General features: G+C 36.8%; 1 protein-coding gene across 1 annotated transcript in view; it reads left to right on the plus strand.

Moving 5' to 3' along the window:
• The window catches only part of LOC128552263 (uncharacterized), a 31,508-nt gene extending 12,989 nt beyond the window's left edge, over positions 1–18,519 (plus strand). Inside the window, exon 2 of the mRNA XM_053533292.1 lies at positions 16,984–18,519. Coding sequence (XP_053389267.1) covers positions 16,984–17,286 — 303 coding nt within the window. The 3' untranslated portion in view covers positions 17,287–18,519. The remainder of the gene's footprint in view (positions 1–16,983) is intronic.
• Positions 18,520–22,005: the final 3,486 nt, after the last annotated feature.

Below are 22,005 nucleotides of genomic sequence, written 5' to 3' on the forward strand. Positions count from 1 at the left end.
ACATGGGTTGAATTTTGCAGTCAGTAAGCGGGTAAATTATCGGGAGAAGAAGCTCTTACTGGTTTGTTTAATTACTACTGATTAAATGATTTTAATTCTTATTTTTCGAGAAATAAACAAATCAGTGAAACATTAAATTGTATATTTTTGTAGTTTTTAAAATCGAAAGTAGATCGTCTATATAGATTGCTTTGACGAAACGAAATGATTTTTTTATGAAATGGTTTAAATAAGAGGTAATGTCACCGTAAACTTCAATGTCAGATACTGCCAATTGCTGCTAAACTGTCTTCGTATCATTACAATTTGTAAAACATATTGTTGAAACTGGAGATTTGGGCGGTATTCAGAAAAGTGTAATTGTATCCGGATATATTTTTGGATAAATATCGAGCTGTGTTATGAAATTTTAACATTCAAGTAACAGACATGATAGATATTATTGTAACAGAAATGATTCTAGAATTTATTTTTATAACACATATATAGAATCTATATCAGACTTATATTCTAGAGTCCTGAGGCATGACCTGAAAGTGAAAATATGAAGTGACAATCATTCATACTTTGAATATTGTAATGCTAAATAGAATCTAGGTAATATTTAGAAATTGAAACATATAATTTTCAGTTAGAAAACGTACCAAAGGCTGTGTCAAGGGTGTACATTTTCCAGATTTTCTTGACGTGGTGATACCCCAAACCCTACTTGCAGGAGGGGGTATCCTCCCACACCCTCCCCCCATATTGCCACTTTACAGTTTGATACATTTGCCCTTTTACCAGCTGCCACAATGCCCATTTCAAAATCTGGCTGCAATTCAAAGTAGGAAGGAACACCCCTCCCCACACCCACCCTGCTACCGACCACTTAAAAATGGCTCAAACATTTTTCAGCCCAGTCTGGGCCTGTCTGTCTACATGAATCAAAATGGATAATTGAAAATGTAGTGCATGGACTTTGGGACTACTGACATGGTTTTGAAGTGGTTAACAGGTCTGAAATAGAATAAATGATGGTTTTAACTAAAAAAAGAACTGCATTTATTAATATTGGTTATCTATTCCGAAATTGGTAGCTAGTCCGAGTAACTTCCCTTATTATTATTATACCACATTTATATAGCACTCTTTTCATGCACTTGTACACGTTCAAAAGTGCTTTACAGAATAAATTGCAAAAATACAAACAAATACGTATACAAAGATAATGCATTCCACATTAACAGAAATCATGAATGAAAACAAGTATAATTTAAAAACAAGATAAAAAAAATTAAATGTATCGGTCAGTTAACAAAATATTGTACAAAGAAGTGGGTTTTGAGCAGGCTTCTGAAAGCAGCTAGCGTGTCAGCTTCCCTGATCTTGACAGGAAGGGAGTTCCAAAGCTTTGGAGCAGTGCACGAAAAGCTGCGATTGCCATACATCATGGTTTTAGATTTTGGCATAACCAGTGACAGTGTGTCTTGTGATCTTAGGGTCCTGACCGGTTTATACACTTCTAGCATATCCCAAATATAGGCAGGGGACTGATTGTGCAAAGCCTTAAAGGTGTGGGTCAGAACCTTGTACTGCACCCTGTATATCACTGGCAACCAGTGAAGCTCCTTCAGAACCGGTGTTATATGATTGCGACGGGGCGTCTTAGTGATTACGCGAGCTGCAGTGTTCTGGACATGTTGCAACTTGTTAAGTGTGCTGTTTGTTATACCACTTAACAAGGCATTACAGTAGTCTAACCGTGAAGTAACCAGGCTGTTTATAAGGGTTTTTGTGGCATCACTGGTAAGATACCGTCTGATGTGACCTATTCTGCGAAGTTGTGCATATCCAGCCTGGCACACCGAGTTGACTTGATGTTCCATATCCATACCGCTGTCAAAAACTGCTCCAAGATTCCTAACACATTTCGTGGATTTTATCACAGAATCACCGACCTGCACAGAAACGTCATCAATGTACTTGGAGTTACGCTTTGATGTCAATAGCATTACATTAGTTTTATCAGCATTGAGCTTCAGCATGTTGGAATTCATCCACGAGATAATTTCAGCCAGACAGCTCTCAATGCGGCGCAAAGCTTCACTTCTGGCCACAGCCTCTATCGGCTTAAAAGATAGGTATAATTCAGAGTCATCAGCGTAGAAATGATGAAGAAGTCCATGACGTCTGCATATGGCACCCACGGGTTTAGTGTACATGATATAGTTCTTTGGACCAAGCACTGATCCCTGGGGCACACTGTATTTCATCAACGTTCCCTTAGTTTCGAATGCGCTATTTTCCTGTCAGTGTAAACATTCATGACACTATAACATTGACACTCAGCAACATTTACATATCTTTAAACGCAAAAGTAAGTATACTTTAAATTCACATCACTTATAATATGATTGAACAATACCTAAGATGTATGACACGGTTACCGCCAGGCCCTTTAGCTGTAAAATATCTGAACAGTTCTTTCGTCCATCCATTACAAATTGTATGTGGCAATCCGCGCTATAAAATTTCAATATATAAATTGTCATATTCAAATTTTATCACGTGCGAATATACCAGCCGATAATTACCCGTTTTGGTAATGCCGGAGGCAAATGTTTACTTTAAAAATATATAGTTGTAGTCGTGGGCAGTATCTTAGTGTCAGCTGTCAAATTGTAGTTTGTACTTTCAACATTTTTATTTTTGCGAACCACTCTTCAATTTTAGAGAAATATATTGGGTTTAAATACTTGTATAATTTCAACCAAAGTTTTACTAGACATCGACTGAATGTCCATTTCATTGATATTTATTGTTACAGTAACAAAATCTCTGTTCAGTTGGGAAAAAAACACCCTAAAAACAATCTGAAACTGGTAGAACTTGAACATTTAATATTGTCTGTTCCATCTTCAGCAAGCAGGCAGATGGCTATTTCAATCAAAATAATTGCAAATCTTAGAGATTAAAACCTGTGACTCTTGGCGAAAATCGGCCAACGGGAAACTATAAAGAGTATTTTAGACAGCACATGTATATTCAATACTGTTTGTCTTTTTGTACACAACTTAGGTATATCTAGAAATAAAATATCTTTCAAAATATACTAAAACCACTTATTTGGCAGCGGTTTTAAATTCACTGAATATAATGCTTGTTCTTTCCACTTTTCTGATATGCTTGTTATGGTCTCTAAAATGGGGGAGCATAGTTATAGCCACCTTGCCCATCAGTCACTTTCTTCCAGAGGATATCGAAGATACCAAGTTGTAACTTTTACATGAGATCCATTTCGGTTTACTTTATTAGCTCACCTGTCACGAAGTGACAAGGTGAGCTATTGTGACCGCTTGATGTCCGTCGTGCGTTCCGTTGAGCATCGTCAGTCGTGCGTCAACAATTTGTAAAAAAATCTTCTTCTTGAAAACCACTGGGCAGAATTACATTAAACTTCACAGGAATGATCCTTGGGTGGCCCCCTTTCAAAATTATTCAAAGAATTGAATTCCATGGAGAACTCTGGTTGCCATGGCAACTGAAAGGAAAAACTTTAAAATCTTCTTCTCAAAAACAAGAAACCTTAGAGCTTAGATATTTGGTGTGAAGCATTGCCTAGTGGACCTCTGCCAAGTTTGTTCAAATCATGACCTCCGGGTCAAAATTGACCCCACCCCAGGGGTCACTTGATTTTACATAGGAAAATCTTAAAAAATCTTCTTCTCAAAAAGCAGAAGCCCTAAAGCTTAGGTATTTGACATGTAGCATGGCCTAGTGGACCTCTACTAAAGTTGTTCAAATCATGACCTCCGGGTCAAAATTGACCCCGCCCCAGGGGTCACTTGATTTTACAAATGAAAATCTTCAAAAAATTTCTAAAAATAAAATGGAAGGCCTAGAGCTTAGATATTTCACATGTAGCATTGTCTAGTGGACCTTTACAAAATTTGTTTAAATCATGACCCCCGGGGTCAAAATTGACCCCGCCCCAGGGGTCACTTGATTTTACATATGAAAATCTTTAAAAATCTTCTTCTCAAAAACCAGAAGCCCTAGAGCTTAGATATTTGGTGTGAAGCATTGCCTAATGGACCTCTACCAAATTTGTTCAAATCATGACCCCAGGGTCAAAATTGATCCCGCCCCAGGGGTTACTTGATTGTACATAGGAAAATCTTAAAAAATCTTCTTCTCAAAAAGCATAAGCCCTGAGGCTTAGATAATTGACATGTAGCATTGCCTAGTGGCCCTCTACTAAAGTTGTTCAAATCATGACCCAATCTTAAAAAAAAATCTAAAAATAAACCAGAAGGCCTAGAGCTTAGATATTTAACTTGTAGCATTGCCTAGTGGACCTCTACAAAATTTGTTTAAATCATGACCCTCGGGGTCAAAATTGGCCCAGCCGCAGGGGTCACTTGATTTTACATAGGAAAATCTTAAAAAATCTTCTTCTCAAAAAGCAGAAGCCCTAGAGCTTAGATATTTGACATGTAGCATTGCCCAGTGGACCTCTACTAAAGTTATTCAAATCATGACCCGGGGTCAAAATTGACCCCGCCCTAGGGGTCACTTGATTTTACATATGAAAATCTTCAAAAAATTTCTAAAAATAAACCAGAAGGCCTAGAGCTTAGATATTTCACATGTAGCATGGCCTTGTGGACCTCTACAACATTTTTTCAAATCATGACTCCCGGGGTCAAAATTGACCCCGCCCCAGGGGTCACTTGATTTTACATATGAAAATCTTCAAAAAATTTCTTAAAATAAACCAGAAGGCCTAGAGCTTAGATATTTCACATGTAGCATGGCCTAGTGGACTTCTACAAAATTTGTTCAAATCATGACCCCCGGGGTCAAAATTGACCCCGCCCCAGGGGTCACTTGATTTTACATAGGAAAATCTTCAAAAAAATTCTAAAAATAAACCAGAAGGCCTAGATCTTAGATATTTGACATGTAGCATTGCCTAGTAGACTTCTACAATTTTTTTTCAAATCATGACCCCCCGGGGTCAAATTGGCTCCGGCCCATGGGGTTACTTGATTGTACATAGAAAAATCTTCAAAATTTTCTAAAAATAAACCAGAAGGCCTAGAGCTTAGATATTTGACATGCAGCATTGCCTAGTGGACCTCTACAAAATTTGTTCAAAACTTGACCCCCAAGGGTCAAATTGACCCAGCCCCAGGGTTACTTGATTGTGCATAGGGAAATCTTCATAAATTTGCTAAAAATAAACCAGAAGGCCTAGATCTTAAAGCTTTAGCTAAGAAATTTGTTCAAGCAAGCAACTGTACTCAGGTGAGCGATATAGGGCCATCATGGCCCTCTTGTTTTTAGATGTGATCCTTCTCAGATCATTCCTAGGTGGGTTAGAACTTTGATACTATTGATGGAAATTGTATGAATCTTAGAAATTATTAGAATTGAAGCCTCAGTTTTCATACACCACTTTAATCGATTTCATTGATTTATTACCATACATAATCTGAGGAAAAGGAATATTTGAAATAAGTTGCATGGAAGCATATTATTTTTACCCACAAAACCGGTCATTCATGTGCATCCTGTATTCATTATTCCTGTTGTTTGATGTTATAACCTTGCCATTTAGACTATACTACCAGTACATCAATCGTTAGCCGACTTTCAGGCCCTTCAGGCCTTTGATTTGTGCATTTAGAATCATCGTGTTTTGTTTGCACCATCTGTTTACATTGTCAAGGTCGGCTTGAAGGTTTTTGCATAATTCAGGAACAGAGTATCCTGAGACTGTTATTGTAGTATCATCTGCAAACATATCTGTGGTAGAATTGTCCACATGAAATGGCAGGTCATTATGTAAATAATGAACAGTAGAGGCCCTAAAACTGATCCCTGCGGTACCCCTGACAGAACCTCTTCAGGTTCCGAGAGGGTACCTGAAACACTGACTCTCTGTGTTCTATTGGAGAGGTATGATGTAATCCAGTTAATTGACTTTTGAGACAGATGATAACAGTGGAGCATTTCAAGAAGAACTCTGTGATTTACTAGGTCAAAGGCCTTTGAGAGGTCAAGAAATATTGTCCCAACAAGTTTACATCATTTATTGCATTGATCCAGTTGTCAGTTATATTTATCAAAGCTGTTTCACATGAGTGTTTAGTTCTAAACCCAGACTGAGTGTTAAAGATCAATTTATGAGTTTCTAAAATTTTTTTCAAGTGATCTGATACATGTTTTTCAAATATTTTAGAGAGGACAGGCAATATTTATATAGGTCTATAATTGTTTTTGTCAGATTTTTGTCCTTTTTAGCTCATCTGATTTTTGGAAAAAAAAATGATGAGTTATTGTCATCACTTGATCGGCGTTGGCGTCGGCGTTGTCTGGTTAAGTTTTATGTTTAGGTCAGCTTTTCTCCTAAACTATCAAAGCTATTGCTTTGAAACTTGGAACACTTGTTCACCATCATAAGCTGACCCTGTACAGCAAGAAACATAACTCCATCCTGCTTTTTGCAAGATTTATGGCCCCTTTTGTACTTGTACTTAGAAAATATCAGATTTCTTGGTTAAGTTTTATGTTTAGGTCAACTTTTTCTCCTAAACTATCAAAGCTATTGCTTTGAAACTTACAACACTTGTTCACTATCATAAGCTGACCCTGTACATCAAGAAACATAACTCCATCCTGCTTTTTGTAAGAATTATTGCCCCTTTTTGACTTAGAAAATCGGTTTTCGTGGTTAAGTTTTATGTTTGGGTCAACTTTTCTCCTAAACTATCAAAGCTATTGCTTTAAAACTTTCAACAGTTTTTCACCATCATAAGTGGACGTTGTACATCAAGAAACGTAACTCTGTTCTGCTTTTTGCAAGAATGATGACCCTTTTTAGACTTAGAAAATCATGGGTAGGACAATATTTCTATTGTACAAAAAAATCAGATGAGCGTCAGCACCCCCAAGGTAGTGCTCTTGTTTGAATATCGGTGTTACTTTAGACTGTTTCAGTGAGGATGGAAACTTAGTTTATATGCTCATATTGATTATTGCACACAATGGTTTGCATATCACAGAGGAACTAGTTTTAAGAAATTTAGCACTGATACAGTCAAGCCCTGTGGCCTTTGTTGTATCAAGGGAGTCTAGTGCTCTTTTTACAGATTTTTCATCTATTTTAGGTATTTCAAGTTGTGTTGTGTTTTTAATCCCCTGCCACAAATGGTGGGGTTTTTTTTAATCCCCTGCCACAAATGGTGGGGGGGGTTATAGGAATGGTCTCCTTCCGTCCTTCCGTAACATTTTTTGTCCGCTCTGTATCTCCTAAACCCCTTGAAGGATTTTCATGAAACTTGGGTCAAATGATCACCTCATCAAGACGATGTGCAGAACCCATGAATCAGTCATGTCGGTTCAAGGTCAAGGTCACAACTCAAGGTCAAAGGTTTGAGCCTTCCATTTCGTGTCCGCTTTGTATCTCCTAAACCCCTTGAAGGATAATTGTAAAACTTGAATCAAATGATCACCTCATCAAGATGATATGCAGAACCCATGAGTCAGCCATGTCGGCTCAAGGTCAAGGTCACAACTCAAGGTCAAAGGTTTGAGCTTGCCATTTCGTGTCCGCTCTGTATCTCTTAAACCTCTTGAAGGATAATTATGAAACTTGGATTAAATGATCACCTCATCAAGACGACGTGCAGAACTAATAAGTCAGCCATGCTGGCTCAAGGTCAAGGTCACAACTTAAGGTCAAAGGTTTGAGCCTTCTGTTTCGTGTCCGCTCTATATCTCCTAAACCCCTTGAAGGATTTTCATCAAACTTGCGTCAAATGATCACCTCATCAAGAGGATATGCAGAACCCATGAGTTAGCCATGCCGGCTCAAGGTCAAGGTCACAACTGAGGGTCAAATGTTTGAGCCTTCCATTTTATGTCCACTCTGTATCTCTTAAACCCCTTGAAGGATTTTCATCAAACTTTGGTCAAATGATCACCTCATCAAGAGCTCATGAGACAGCCATGTCAACTCAAGGTCAAGGTCACAACTCAAGGTCAAATGTTTTAGCTCTATATCTCCTAAACCCCTTGAAGGATTTTCATGAAACTTGGGTCAAATGATCACCTCATCAAGACGTTGTGCAGAATTCATGAGTCAGCCATGTCAGTTCAAGGTCAAGGTCACAGCTAAAATCAAAGGTTTACCCTTTCACTATCCATAGCAGTGGCGGGGGATTTAGCTGTCTTTCAGACTGCCTTGTTTATTTTATGTTGCATGTTGTCTTTTGGGACAGATTTAGTTTCATTACTTAGAGTTGAGATTCTTTCTGCCTTTTTGAAGACATTTGAAAAGAATGCGTTAAATGTGTCAGGTGTTATTTTTGTGTCAGTAATGGGGTTTCTTTGATTGTCATTTATATAGATTGTCTGGTAAGTTTCTCTTTTGCCTAAAATGTCTTTTAAATTTTAGGTCAAATGTTTTAGCTCTATATCTCCTAAACCCCTTGAAGGATTTTCATGAACTTTGGGTCAAATGATCACCTCATCAAGACGTTGTGCAGAATTCATGAGTCAGCCATATCAGTTCAAGGTCAAGGTCACAGCTAAAGGTCAAAGGTTTACCCTTTCACTATCTATAACAGTGGCGGGGGATTTAGCTGTCCTTCAGACTGCCTTGTTTATTTTATGTTGCATGTTGTCTTTTGGGACAGATTTAGTTTCATTACTTAGAGTTGAGATTCTTTCTGCCTTTTTGAAGACATTTGAAAAGAATGCGTTAAATGTGTCAGGTGTTATTTTTGTGTCAGTAATGGGGTTTCTTTGATTGTCATTTATATAGATTGTCTGGTAAGTTTCTCTTTTGCCTAAAATGTCTTTTAAATTTTTCCACAGTTTTTTTTATTTTTATTGTTGGAGTTTATCTCTTGATTAAAAAATTCCCTTTGAGCTTTGTAAGAAAGTTTTTTTACTTGTGACTTCCAGTATTTGAATTCTTCTGTTAGATGCTTTTTCTAAGCATAGTCCCTTTTATTTGTAGCACTTGCAATTTCATCATTGAACCAATCCTTTTGATTTATTTGCTTTACACATTTTTGCTTGTATGGTGCATGCGTATTTAGAACTTGTAAGTATATTTTATTAAATTATCTAGTGTATCATCTGGGTCACTATACATGTTGATAAGTGACCATGGTTGATTTGATAGATCATCAATAAAATTGTCTGTATTGAATTGTTTTAAGTTTCTGTAATTAATTGTTATATGCAAAGGACCTTTTTTCAGCTTTGCATGTGTTTTCCTTGTGAAGCATATAGGACAGTGGTCACACAAAGATAGTATAGGGACATCAGTGAACATTATGTTTTGTGGGTGATTTGTATATATGTGGTCTATGATTGTTGATGACAATTTCGTGACTCTAGTAGGCTTGGTAATAAGTTGTTCTAAATTGAAAGTGTGAATGATGTTATTCCATTTTGTATTTGTGGAAACTGATTTTTCAAAATTGTAGTTAAAGTCCCCAAAAATTATAATTTCTTTGTTTTCTGCATAGAGCTTTTCTAGTATTTCTTCAATTTTGTCATTCCATGTAGATGGGGATGATGGTGGCCTATAGATGTATCCTATTATGTAGGGTTTTTGCTTGTTGCTTTTTATTACTAACCAGATAGCCTTAAGATCATTTGATTCGAGATCAGTTCTTTTTTCACATGGTAAACTAGACTTAACATACAGGATAATTCCACCACCATTTGATTGCCTATCAGGACGGAAAAATTGATAGTTGTTCAAATGAAATTCACTGTTTGAAAATGCATCACTGAGAAAAGTTTCTCCTAATCCAAGTATATCAATATTTGAAAATTTATCTATCAGAAACTTGATTTCATTTAATTAGCCCACCATCATCGGATGATGGGCTATTCAAATCACTCTGCGTCCGTGGTCCGTCCGTCCGTTAACAATTTCTCGTTATCGCATCTCCTCAGAAACTACTGGGGGGATTTTGACCAAACTTTGTCTGAATGATGAATTGGTACCGTAGTTGGTGTCCCCCTGAAAATCAGACTGGTTCAACAATTTTTGAGTGAGTTATGGCCCTTTGTTTATTTTTATAATTTACATAGATTTATATAGGAAAAAACTTTGAAAACCTTCTTGTCCAAAACCACAGAGCATAGGGCTTTGATATTTTGTATAAAGCATCATCTAATAGTCCTCTACCAAGATCATTTAAATTATTTCCCTGGAGTCAAATATGGCCCCACCCCGGGGGTCACATGGTTTATATAGACTTATATAGGGAAAAACTATGAAAAACCTCTTGTCCAAAACCACAGGGCCTAGGGCTTTGATATTTTGTATGTGACATCATCTAGTGGTCTTCTACTAAGATTGTTCAAATTATCCCCCTAGGGTCAAATATAGCCCCGCCCTGGGGGTCACATGGTTTACATAGACTTATATAGGGAAAAACTTTGAAATTCTTCTCGTCCAAACCACAAAGCCTAGGGCTTTGATATTTGTAATGTAGCATCATCTAGTGGTTCTCTACTAAGTTTGTTAAAATTATCCCCCTAGGGTCAAATATGGCTCCGCCCCGGGGGTCACATGGTTCATATAGACTAATATAAGGGAAAAGCTTTTAAAATCTTCTTGTCAATAATTTACAACATTCAGATTTGAACCACATGTATATTTTTGAGTGGCAAGGTGAACCCTGACATGAGTTGACCTTGATTTTGACCTAGTGACCTACTTTCACATTTCTGTAGCTACAGCCTTCAAATTTGGACCACTTGCATAGTTTTGTATTCCGAAATGAAATTTGACCTTGATTTTGACCTAGTGACCTACTTTCACATTTCTCAAGCAACAGCCTTCAGATTTAGACCACATGCATAGTTTTGTGTACGGAAAAAAACTTTGACCTTGACATTGACCTAGTGACCTACTTTCTCATTTTTGAAGGTACAGGCTTCAAATTTGAACCACATGCACAGTTTTGTGTTCCAAAATGAACTTGGACCTTGATTTTGACCCAGTGACCTACTTTCACATTTCCCAAGCTACAGGCTTCAAATTTGTAGCACATGCATAGTTTTGTATACCGAAATGAAATGAAATTTGACCTTCATTTTGACCTAGTGACCTACTTTCAGATTTCTCAAGCTACAGCCTTCAAATTTGAACCACGTGCATAGTTTTGAGCACCGAAATGAACTTTGATCTTGAGATTGACCTAGTGACCTACTTTTACATTTCTACAGGCTTCAAATTTGGACCATATTTTTGTGTTCTAAATTGAAATTTGACATTGATTTTGATCTAGTGACCTACTTTCACATTTCTCAAGCTACAGCTTTCGATGTGTACCGAAATGAAATTTGACCTTGATTTTGACCTTGAGCTAGTCTTGAAATTTGGAACATTCAAAAATGGCTCAATGGTGGGCGCCAAGATCACTCTGTGATCTCTTGTTTTGGATACAGGTAATGAATATTTAAATGCATAAAATTCAAGCCATTAGTGTCAAATTTGATATCCTCAATAGAAACGTCTGGTAGTGAGGTATAATACTGATCATCAGTTTGGTTTACATTCATATTTGTGTCACTAGTTTCACTATTGGTTGTCATTATGCACTTGTAAGAGTCACACAATTTTTCAGTTTTCCTGTTAGTACAGGTAAATATCTTCGGTTGTTTTTCTAGTGATAATGGTGAGGTGGAACCCAGGACTGTCCCATCTGCATCCAGGCTGTCAAGCTATATCTCAGTAACAACTACATTAAATAATTCAAATTAAGGTCTCTTTTGACTTGAAAAAATTGAAATTTTGCATGCAAGTTGTTATCATTGCACAGGGTTTCAGAAATCCCATGTCCGGAGCCCGGGAGCTACCAGAAAATTCTGTCGGGCTACTAAATTTTTTCAGAGCGTGCCCGCTGGGCTACCCTGAAACTCCGTATCGAGGAGCCCGGAAATCAATAATTTAGTCTTCAAATATAATTTTGATAGTTGTCTATAATCCCCTTGTTTATCAAGAGATACACGCCCGAGGCTTTAATTATCTTACCACCTACTGTCACAATCGGCAAACAATTAACCGTTTAATCGTACCCGCAGGCAAATGTTTACAAAAACATGTGCACGAGTGATTTTAGACTGCTCCAATAAAATCAAAGTCGCTGATTGGTATTGTTTAAAACAATTTGCAAACCAGTATTAAAATTACGTCATTTTAGCGCCACCTGCCAAAGTGTACTTTCGGTTTCGCTGACCTCAATACTTATCAAGCGATCAGAAAGAACAGATATTTGATTATGAGGCAGTTTAGTGCTTACATTGATTGTTTACGCTTTTCAGTTTAAATACTTGCCTAACATGCAAAAAAAATCTACCATGATTTAGCAAAATATCAGAAAGTATACAAAATTTTGGACAAACATAAATTCGGATAAGTGAGTACACAGTGCCAAGAAACTGAGAGACGTTATATACGCGGTTCTAGTCCGTTTATTAAACCAGACAGATGTTTAGAATCAGACAGAATCAGCTTTAAATAATTTTGAGATAAATTACATTTCATACAGCTCTAAGTTAGTAAGTTCTAAGGAATTTGCAAGTTTATAAAAATTGATTTGCATTCCTTTTTTTTTATTGCCATGTTGCAATAACTATCAGGAGTACTCCTGATAATATTTCTCAGTTTAAAAACATTTAGTTTTATCTTTTAAAATGAGAAAAAGGAGTAATGATAATTGCTATTTAAGAAAACAAAATTTATAACAATGTGCGTATGGCTAAAATTATGAAACCTCTAATAATTTAATCATACCATCCACTGTAGTATAGCAGCACATAGTAAATAAACCGAAATGGCCATTGCCAAATAAACTTAAATGTTCGTGCTACCAGATTAAAATTTTGGTAGCCCAATGGGCTACCAATAAATTTGCCGATTTCTGAAACCCTGCATTGCATAATAAAATTTAATTTTGCTGTAAATTGTAATAAAATATCTTAGATACATAAATTTTGCCTTGTGGTCACCCTTTTTATATGCCTGTTTGAAAAACAGGACGTATTATGAGAACGACCCTGGCGCGCGGTTGGGCGGATGGGCGGGCTGGCGGGTGGCCTCCACAGACTTTGTCCGGAGCATATCTTCTTCATGCATAGAGGGATTTTGATGAAACTTGGCACAGTTGTTCACCATCATGAGACGGAGTGTCATGCGCAAGAACCAGGTCCCTAGGTCTAAGGTCAAGGTCACACTTAGAGATCAAAGGTCAAATTCAAGAATGACTTTGTCCGGAGCATATCTTCTTCATGCATGGAGGGATTTTGATGTAACTTGGCACAATTGTTCACCATCATGAGACGGAGTGTCATGTGCAAGAACCAGGTCCCTAGGTCTAAGGTCAAGGTCACACTTAGAGATCAAAGGTCAAATTCAAGAATGACTTTGTCCGGAGCATATCTTCTTCATGCATGGAGGGATTTTGATGTAACTTGGCACAATTGTTCACCATCATGAGACGGAGTGTCATGCGCAAGAACCAGGTCCCTAGGTCTAAGGTCAAGGTCACACTTAGAGGTCAAAGGATACAAGAATGAAAACTTTGTCCTGCGCCGTCTTATTGACAGCTCTTGTTTATCCCCCCGCCAAAGGCGAAGGGGATATTAGAAATGCTCTCCGTCTGTCTGTGCGATTGTTCGCAACGATCTTTGTCCGGAGCATAACTCCAAAAGTACTATAGGGATTTTCTTCAAACTTCATACACTGATAGAACACATTGGGAGGAAGCGCAGTGTGGAAGAACAATAACTCTACCTTGCCTATTTTTTGAGTTATTCCCCTTTATCTTATTTTCTTAAAAAAATTTTGTCCGGAGCATAACTCCAAAAGCACTGGAGGGATTTTCTTCAAACTTCATACACTGATAGAACACATTGGGAGGAAGTGCAATGTGCAAGAACAATAACTCTACCTTGCCTATTTTTTTAGTTATTCCCCTTTATCATATTTTCTTAAAAAAAATTGTCCGGAGCATATCTTCTTCATGCATGGAGGGATTTTGATATATCTTGGCACAAATGTACACCACCATGAGGCGGAGTGTCATGTGCAAGAACCAGGTCCCTAGGTCTAAGGTCAAGGTCACACTTAGAGGTCAAAGGATACAAGAATGAAAACCTTGTCCGGAGCATTTCTTCTTCATGCATAGAGGGATTTTGATATAACTTGGCACAAATGTTCACCACCACGAGTTGGAGTGTCATGCGCAAGATCCAGGTCCCTAGGTCTAAGGTCAAGGTCACACTTAGAGGCCAAAGGTCAGATACAAGAATGACTTTGTCCGAAGCATTTCTTCTTCATGCATGGAGGGATTTTGATGTAACTTGTCACAATTATAAACCATCATGAGACGAAGTGTCATGCGCCGTTCCCTTCTTTAGAATTACTTCCCTTTGTTGTTACTTTAAATAACTTTTATTGTAACTTTTTCATTACTAGGCGTAGGGAAAAATCGAGACCACTTTTCTGTAGTACAACATGCATGCTACATCCAATTTTGAGGTGTATTTTGACCAATCTCTACCTGGTAAAGATTTTTATGTGGACTTACAATTTTTTTTTTTTTTTTTTTTTTTTTTTTAAAGATTAACTTCCTTTAGTTGTTACTATAAATAACTTATATTGTAACATTTTTATAATTGACCGTAGGGAAAAAGCAAGACCACTTTTCTGTGGTACAACATAGATGTTACTTTCCAATTTTAGGTGTATTTTAAGGTATCTCTACCTGGTAAGGAGTTTTTTGTGGACTTACAATGATTACTAATCAACCACAAAATTAAAATTCCATTTGCAAATACAGCTGCTAGAGTAAAGAAATTTGCTGTGACGGGCGTATATTGTGACATTCTGGCACTCTTGTTCCCTGTTAGCTTTCCATTCCTTCTTTTTACAGTAGCCATATAGAAAAACATTATAGCTATACTGTTCATGAAAATTGATAAAATTTAGCAGTAAACCACATCACCACTGACTTATTCTTTCTCTCGCATCTTTAAAACCCCTGATGCGGACCACAACTAAACGGTTCTTCGAAGCTTTCCCCAAAATTAATACTTTCAGACACTAACTTGCCAGGAACTTTAGCTTTCAATTATAATATGCCCGGCGGGGGGATTAGCCATGTCTAACATGGCTCTTGTTGGTTTTCTGATACATAAACAAATGCTTTTACAAACAACAGTCTTAGTTTACATTGTTTTCAAGAACTTTTTGTAGCGGTTATGAATTAAATTTAGTGACAAATACAGACATTTGTAATGAATATAATTATGTGACCTACCAACAACTTAATTTAGTTTATACTAATTTGTTTAGCTCGATTTTATTGAAAGCTTCAAGCTTATTGGAACCACTCTCGAGTCTGCTTCCTGGAATAACCAGTACTGGTGTCATATGAGAAGTCAGGATCATGACCCCAGTGGGGCTCGAACCCACGATCCCTGGATTGAGCGGCCAACACCTTATCCACTAGCCCACTGCCCCACTTTACCAACAACTTCTTCTTAGGTCATATCTAGCATTTGTAATTTTAACTGACAGCTTGTGACTTTGGGTTGCATTTCCTTTCAGTTAACCTGTCTTAAATGCTGAGTTCTAAAATGGCCAACCTTTATAAAAATAATACTATATGAAAATTGAAAGTCTAAATCAGGTTGAAGTTGTACAGGAGAAAAATATCACTACAGACCCCATGTTGGTATATTAATTCAAGAATGACCATTGTTTAGCCAAGTTATTGTTATTATGTAATAATACAATATCCTTTACAGAAAAACATATACTGCTAATATGTCATTTATATGTGCCTTATGCTTACGAAGACAATCTACTTGTCACTTTAAAAATACGAGGCTTATTTGTATTTCACATGCAAATTAGATGTATGTGACATATAAGCCTGTAAGTAACTTATTGTCACATTTCACTATGTTTACACTGTAGAACCTTCATTTTCTCACAGATTCTTTGATATTTGGACAGTCTTATCCATAATATCTATATCGAGTTTGATTGTGCGCCAGATCAGAATAGGTGGTCTGGAGTTCCCTTGATTTATGAAAAATGTATGTTGTATTTCACACTTTCTTTGTCAAGCAGAGGAAGTTATCTGCTTTTGAATTAGCAATAATTGCCATGACACAAAATTTGACTGTAACTCCTATATTACAGCATGTACCTGTCATGCGCGGATCCAGTCAATATTCTTAGAGGGGATCCGACAGCCCCTTTATTACGACAAACATGTGTCTTTTATACACTAAATATTTGTGTGTATGCATGTGTGTGTGGATGTTATCCATTTACAAGTACATGGTCATCAATAAGTTTTGAAAGGCTGAAATAGAAAAGTGTTCGACCAGCTAGGGTGGTTTGGGGGCATGCCCCCCTGGAAAATTTTGAAATTCAGCGCTTCATTTCCTGCATTCTGAGGCATTTAAGGACCATTTAAGAACACCTTTTCCTCTGCAATTTTATATACAATATACCCCTTGCTTTCACATTTTTATGAGCTTACCTGTTAAATTTGGGGAAAATAATGAAATCAAGTTTTTTTAAAGGTAAAATTTTTTGTTTCTTTGAGATGATTAACATAAAAATGAATTATGTCGCGGTCGTATGTAGCAGCAGCCACATACACTTTGAATGCAGTCCTAATGTTGCCTTTTCGAAAAACCATTTTCTTTCCTTCTTCTCTTCTTTCCATTTTATAGGATTTTCCAGGGGAGTGCGGACCTCCGGACCCCCTCTGGATCCGCGCATGCCTGTATAAAACTTGGTTTGTGAATTCAAATCTGGATTTTCAAGTGTAGTATACTTAGCTGAAATTTGACACTGAATGTTTTACTACTCTTGAAAACTTTATAATCTACCTCTTGTTCCATCACTTTGTATTATACAGTCTGTTTTCTTCTTATCAGGTCTTTGTCAAGGAAACTAAGTCATCAGATAAAACAGGCTATAACAAGAAACATCTGGAGCTGTGTACACCTTACCTTCTCAAATGTGCAGAAATCTGCTGGTCAATGGTTATTCATGATCCTCCATTGTACATCAAATTTGATGCGAAAGCTGGAGACAAACTAGATCTCAACTTTTACACAGTGTATGCATCAACAGGAGAGAAGATAGACTTTTTGGTTTGGCCACCACTATTTAATGAAGAAAAAGGCGGGTTGTTATCCAAAGGGGTTGCAGAACCTTTAAAGATAATAAAGAAGTAAACAGATGCCACGATCTACTTACATGGTCTCTTTATGCAAGAGCATGTTAATCAAATGTGCATTGAATTTTCTTTGATTTGTATGCCCCCTGTGTCGAAGATCAGAGAGGTATACAGTGTTTGAATTGTTTGTCCGTCAGTCTGTCACAATTTCTTGTGTACAGTTGCCACCCAATTCAAATGAAACTTATCAATGGTCAACATGAAATGGACATAAACACATGTGAACTTTCATGTTTGTTTTTTATTTTGACCCTGTTTTGACTTAGAAATATAACAGTTGCTTTAGAAATATAACAGTTGCTTTGGAACATTGTGTACTTAACTACTCGTACAAAAACCACCCAATTGAAATGAAACTTGGTATTCACAATCGATACACATTGGACTTGTGCATGTTTTGGGGAATTTTATGTCTGATTAATTTTTCTGGAGTATTAATACGGACCTTTTTATTTTTAAATATTACAACTACATCGGAACATTGTGTACACAACTCCTTCAGTTTCCATCCAGATGAAATGAAACTTAGTATATGTCATCAACATGAAGAGGACATTTGTATATATTTGGGAATTTCATGTCCATTTAATTTTTCATGAGTTACGGCCCTTATTGGACTTTTATTATTGAAATTTAATAACTACATGTACATGTACTCAACTTGAACAACTTGAAGATGACAATCTCATATTATCCAGTCTTTCATGTCCACTTATTTTTGTTCTGGAGTTAGGTCGTACTATGGACTTTGTTTATAATTTTTTCAAGCATTTCAGGGCATGTGTCATATAATGTTGACAGATTTCATGTTGTTTTGTTATATGAGCATTTAACCAAGGTTTTTATGTAAAAAAATAATTATGAAAGCTTACAGTTAGTGACAAACTATGATTTTTGTAGAAAATGTAAAGAATGGGAAATAGATGAAACCTCATGCACCAGAACTGACTACATTCTGTACTGTGAGACGATATGAGGAATGTATTTCACTTACAAGTTAAAGTTTGAACATTTACAATCAGCCTTGAGTTAATTGATAACCACTGTAAAAATCTTGTTATTTGGAGGATGATTATGTTTACCTGAAATAAATTACTGTTAAGTTAAATATTTTGGACAAGACATCCCAAGATATGGAGTAAAACCAATCCTTATTATACACAACCACAGTTTGAATTATATGAATTTGTATATCTGATGTTTAGAAATAATAAAAGATGTAAAAAACTCATTGTAACTACACACAATTTTTAACTAAACTAAATGAAGTATATGAAGAGCTGTCCTACTCTCCCAGGTGTGGGGCCTCAGTGGCCAAGTGGTTATGGTCGCTGACTTCAAATCACTTGCTTCTCACAGATGTAAGTTCAAGTCACAGTAATTGAGTTGAATTTTTCATGTGAGGAAGCAATCCAGCTGGTTTAAGGAACATCCGTGGTTCTGCGCAGGTGCCTGCCCATGGTGAAATAATACAAGGAGGACACCTGCGGATTTCCTCCGCCATTAAAGTTGAAAAATTGCCATATGACCTAAATTGTGTCGATGCGACATTAAACCAAACAAAAACAAAACATAGTTCTTGTCCAGGCATCAGCATTGATCTTCATTAATGTATTTGGTTCAAACTTAGTTGTTCCGCATTATCATCCACATCATATAACTCTTGCATCAACTCTTTTGCTTGAACATCTCATCTTACATTTATGGTCAGATTTACACCAGTTTGGTCAGTAGCATCCTGGCATGCATGGACATCTTTAAATTGTGTTCAAATGGTTCAGCTTTGCTTCTTTGAGGGGCCACCAGACATAAAAAGTAGAAAAGCCTTTAAAGAACTTCTTCTCATGAACTGCTTGATTGATCTTCATTAAACTTGTTCTTATCATTATTATAAGATTCTTCTCATTATTATAAGGTTCTCTCCGAATTTTGTTCAAATTTAGACACTTGGGTCCCTTTTAAGGGCTGCTAGGGCTAAAATTAGAAATACCTTAACTTTAGGCCCACTAAATTTTAAAAATGGACTGGTCCGTCATTCAATTTGGGCAATACCATTTATTGTTAAGCCTGCTTGCGGTGAGCTCGATATAGTCATCACTTATGACGGGTCGGCGTTTTTGCGTGCGTGCGTTCATCCGATGTTGTCCGGACCATAACTTTGACATGCATGAAACAGTCTCGTTTATATTTGGCATGAATGTTCACCTCAATGAGAAGGAGTGTCGTGCGCAAAGCCCATGTTCCTATCTCAAAGTTCAATGTCACAGTTGGAAGTCAGATGTCAAATTGAAATTTGTCTGGAGCATTTCTTTATGCATGATGGGATTAAGATGTAACTTGGCATGAATGTTCACCATTATGAGACGGAGTGTCATGCGCAAGAACCAGGTCCCTAGGTCTAAGGTCAAGGTCAGACTTGACAGCTGGCAGGCTAGACATTCTGCCCGTGGGCATACTTGTCATTTAAAGGGGTTTTCACTGAAAGTCTACTGACTGAATAGCAAACAGTGAAGACCATAATCAGACTGCATGGATGTGCAGGCTGATTTTGGTCTACACTGGTGGCGAAGGCAGAATCATTTTCCGCCAGCAGGCTATGGGTTAAATACGTTCTTCTCATGAACCGCTTGATGGAACTTTATCAAATTTGGTCTGTAGCGCCATCATAAGGTCCTCTTCAAAGTTTATTCAAATGTTCTTCGCCCCTTTTTGGGAGTCCACTAGAGCTATAAATAGATATACATTTAAAAGACTTCTTCTCATGAACTGCTCAATGGATCTTTATCAAACTTGGTCTATAGAAATTATAAGGCCCTCTCCTGACTTTATACAAATGGGCCACTTGAGCTAAAATTATAAATACATTTAAACCATTCTTCTCATGAAATGCTGGATGGATCTTCATAAGACATGATTTGTAGCATAACTATAATGGCCTCTCCCAAAGTTGTTCAAATGGGGGAAGTGGGCCTATTTTAGGGGCCACTGGGTCTAAAAATAAAAAGTTCTTACAACTTCTTCCTATGAACCGCTCAATGGGTCCTCATAAAACTGATATGTAGCATGATTATAAGGTTCTCTCCCAATTTTTTTCAAATGGGGATGATTGGCCCTTTTAGGAGCTACAAGGGCTAAGAATAGAAATGCCTTTAAATGACTCCTTTTCATGAACTGCGTGATGATCAAGCTTGATATGTAGCATCATTATAATGTTCTTCACAAACATTGTACAACTGGGTACACTTCGCCCCTTTAAGGTATTGGACCCGTAATAGAGTATCTTCTTTTTGAACAGTATTCAATTCCTACCATAAACCTACTTTGACTGCAATTTTCAGGGGACGTAGGTTCAAACCCCACTGGGACCAAATTTTTTTTCCATGTTTTCCTTTTTTTCTAGTAAGTTTTTACTTCTTTCAAGACTAATTATGGATGAAATGTACAAAAGTGGAAACTTTTCATTTTATAAGCGAATTTTTGCTGTTCAATGTGAATTTACCTCTGAATTAGGAGGGATAGAGTTAGACATCTTTAAAAATACTGAGTTACGTGCGGTAAAAGTTCTCTATTTTGCCTTCATTCTTTAGATTACATATTGTGGAAGAAATGCAGGTAGGTTTTACTATTGCCCCAAGGTTATTTTTGAATGAAGTGAGCAAAATTCAAAACAGACCCACCGGATTCGACCTTAATTTTTCAATGTTGGAGTTAGAATTCTGTCTCATTAAATCTGTTTACTTGAGGCACCCTAGACAAAAATGATTTTTAAAGTTTTATTTTGTGTTTTATAATTGTTTAACAATAGTTTGATGTTTCTTTTATCAAAATTAATGTTGTAATGAATTCTCTGCAAACGTTTTAGATAGTGGCCATCACATTGAATTTTGTCTCTTCCTGAGCGTGAGGAAATACCATAAATTATACAAAATTTACAAAAAACGGCACGGTAAAAGTTGTTCAAAATTTGCTACACAGTGTGAAACATGGTCAGCTTTAAGAATATACCAAGCAAATGCCATTTTTAAAACATTATTAGGGGTCCAATACCTAAAGGGGCTGCTAGAGTTGAAAATAGAAATATCTTTAAATAATGTCTTATGACTTGCTCTATGGATCTTCATTAGGTCTGTAGGATCAATATAAAGTCCTCTCTCAAATTTATTGAAACTGGGGACACTTGGTCCCTTTTAGGGTCCGCTAGGGCTAAAAATAAAAATACCTTTTTACGACTACTCATGAACCACTCAATTGATTTTCATTTGGTCTTGGTGCCGAACTACTCTAATACAATATTTCGTTCAAATTATACTTCAGGTAACTCCATATAATTATAAAAGCTAAGCTAATATAACGGTAAACATATTTCGTTCAAAATGAATCAGCATAACATACATTTATTATGTACACTTAAAACATTCGTTTTCTGTTAAATTGATCTTGACTAAAGAAAGTATTTGCTTCTTAGTAACATCCTTAACTTTTTGCTGAATATATTTTTTGCATTCCTCACCATAAACTCTTTCTGCGGGGGATACCAATTCATCAGATTTGCTAATGTTTAAATGGGGACACTTGGGCCCTTTTAGGTCTCTTTGAACTTAAAACAGATATAACTTTAAATGATTTCTTCTGATGGTTATACGTTTTTGGTGCACAGCTTTAAAGGATTTTCACCAAATCTAGTTAGAAGCAAAGTCAGATAGCTTAGGTGATCTTC

Source organism: Mercenaria mercenaria, unplaced genomic scaffold (genome assembly GCF_021730395.1).
Source record: "Mercenaria mercenaria strain notata unplaced genomic scaffold, MADL_Memer_1 contig_2217, whole genome shotgun sequence".
Classification (NCBI taxonomy): domain Eukaryota; kingdom Metazoa; phylum Mollusca; class Bivalvia; order Venerida; family Veneridae; genus Mercenaria; species Mercenaria mercenaria.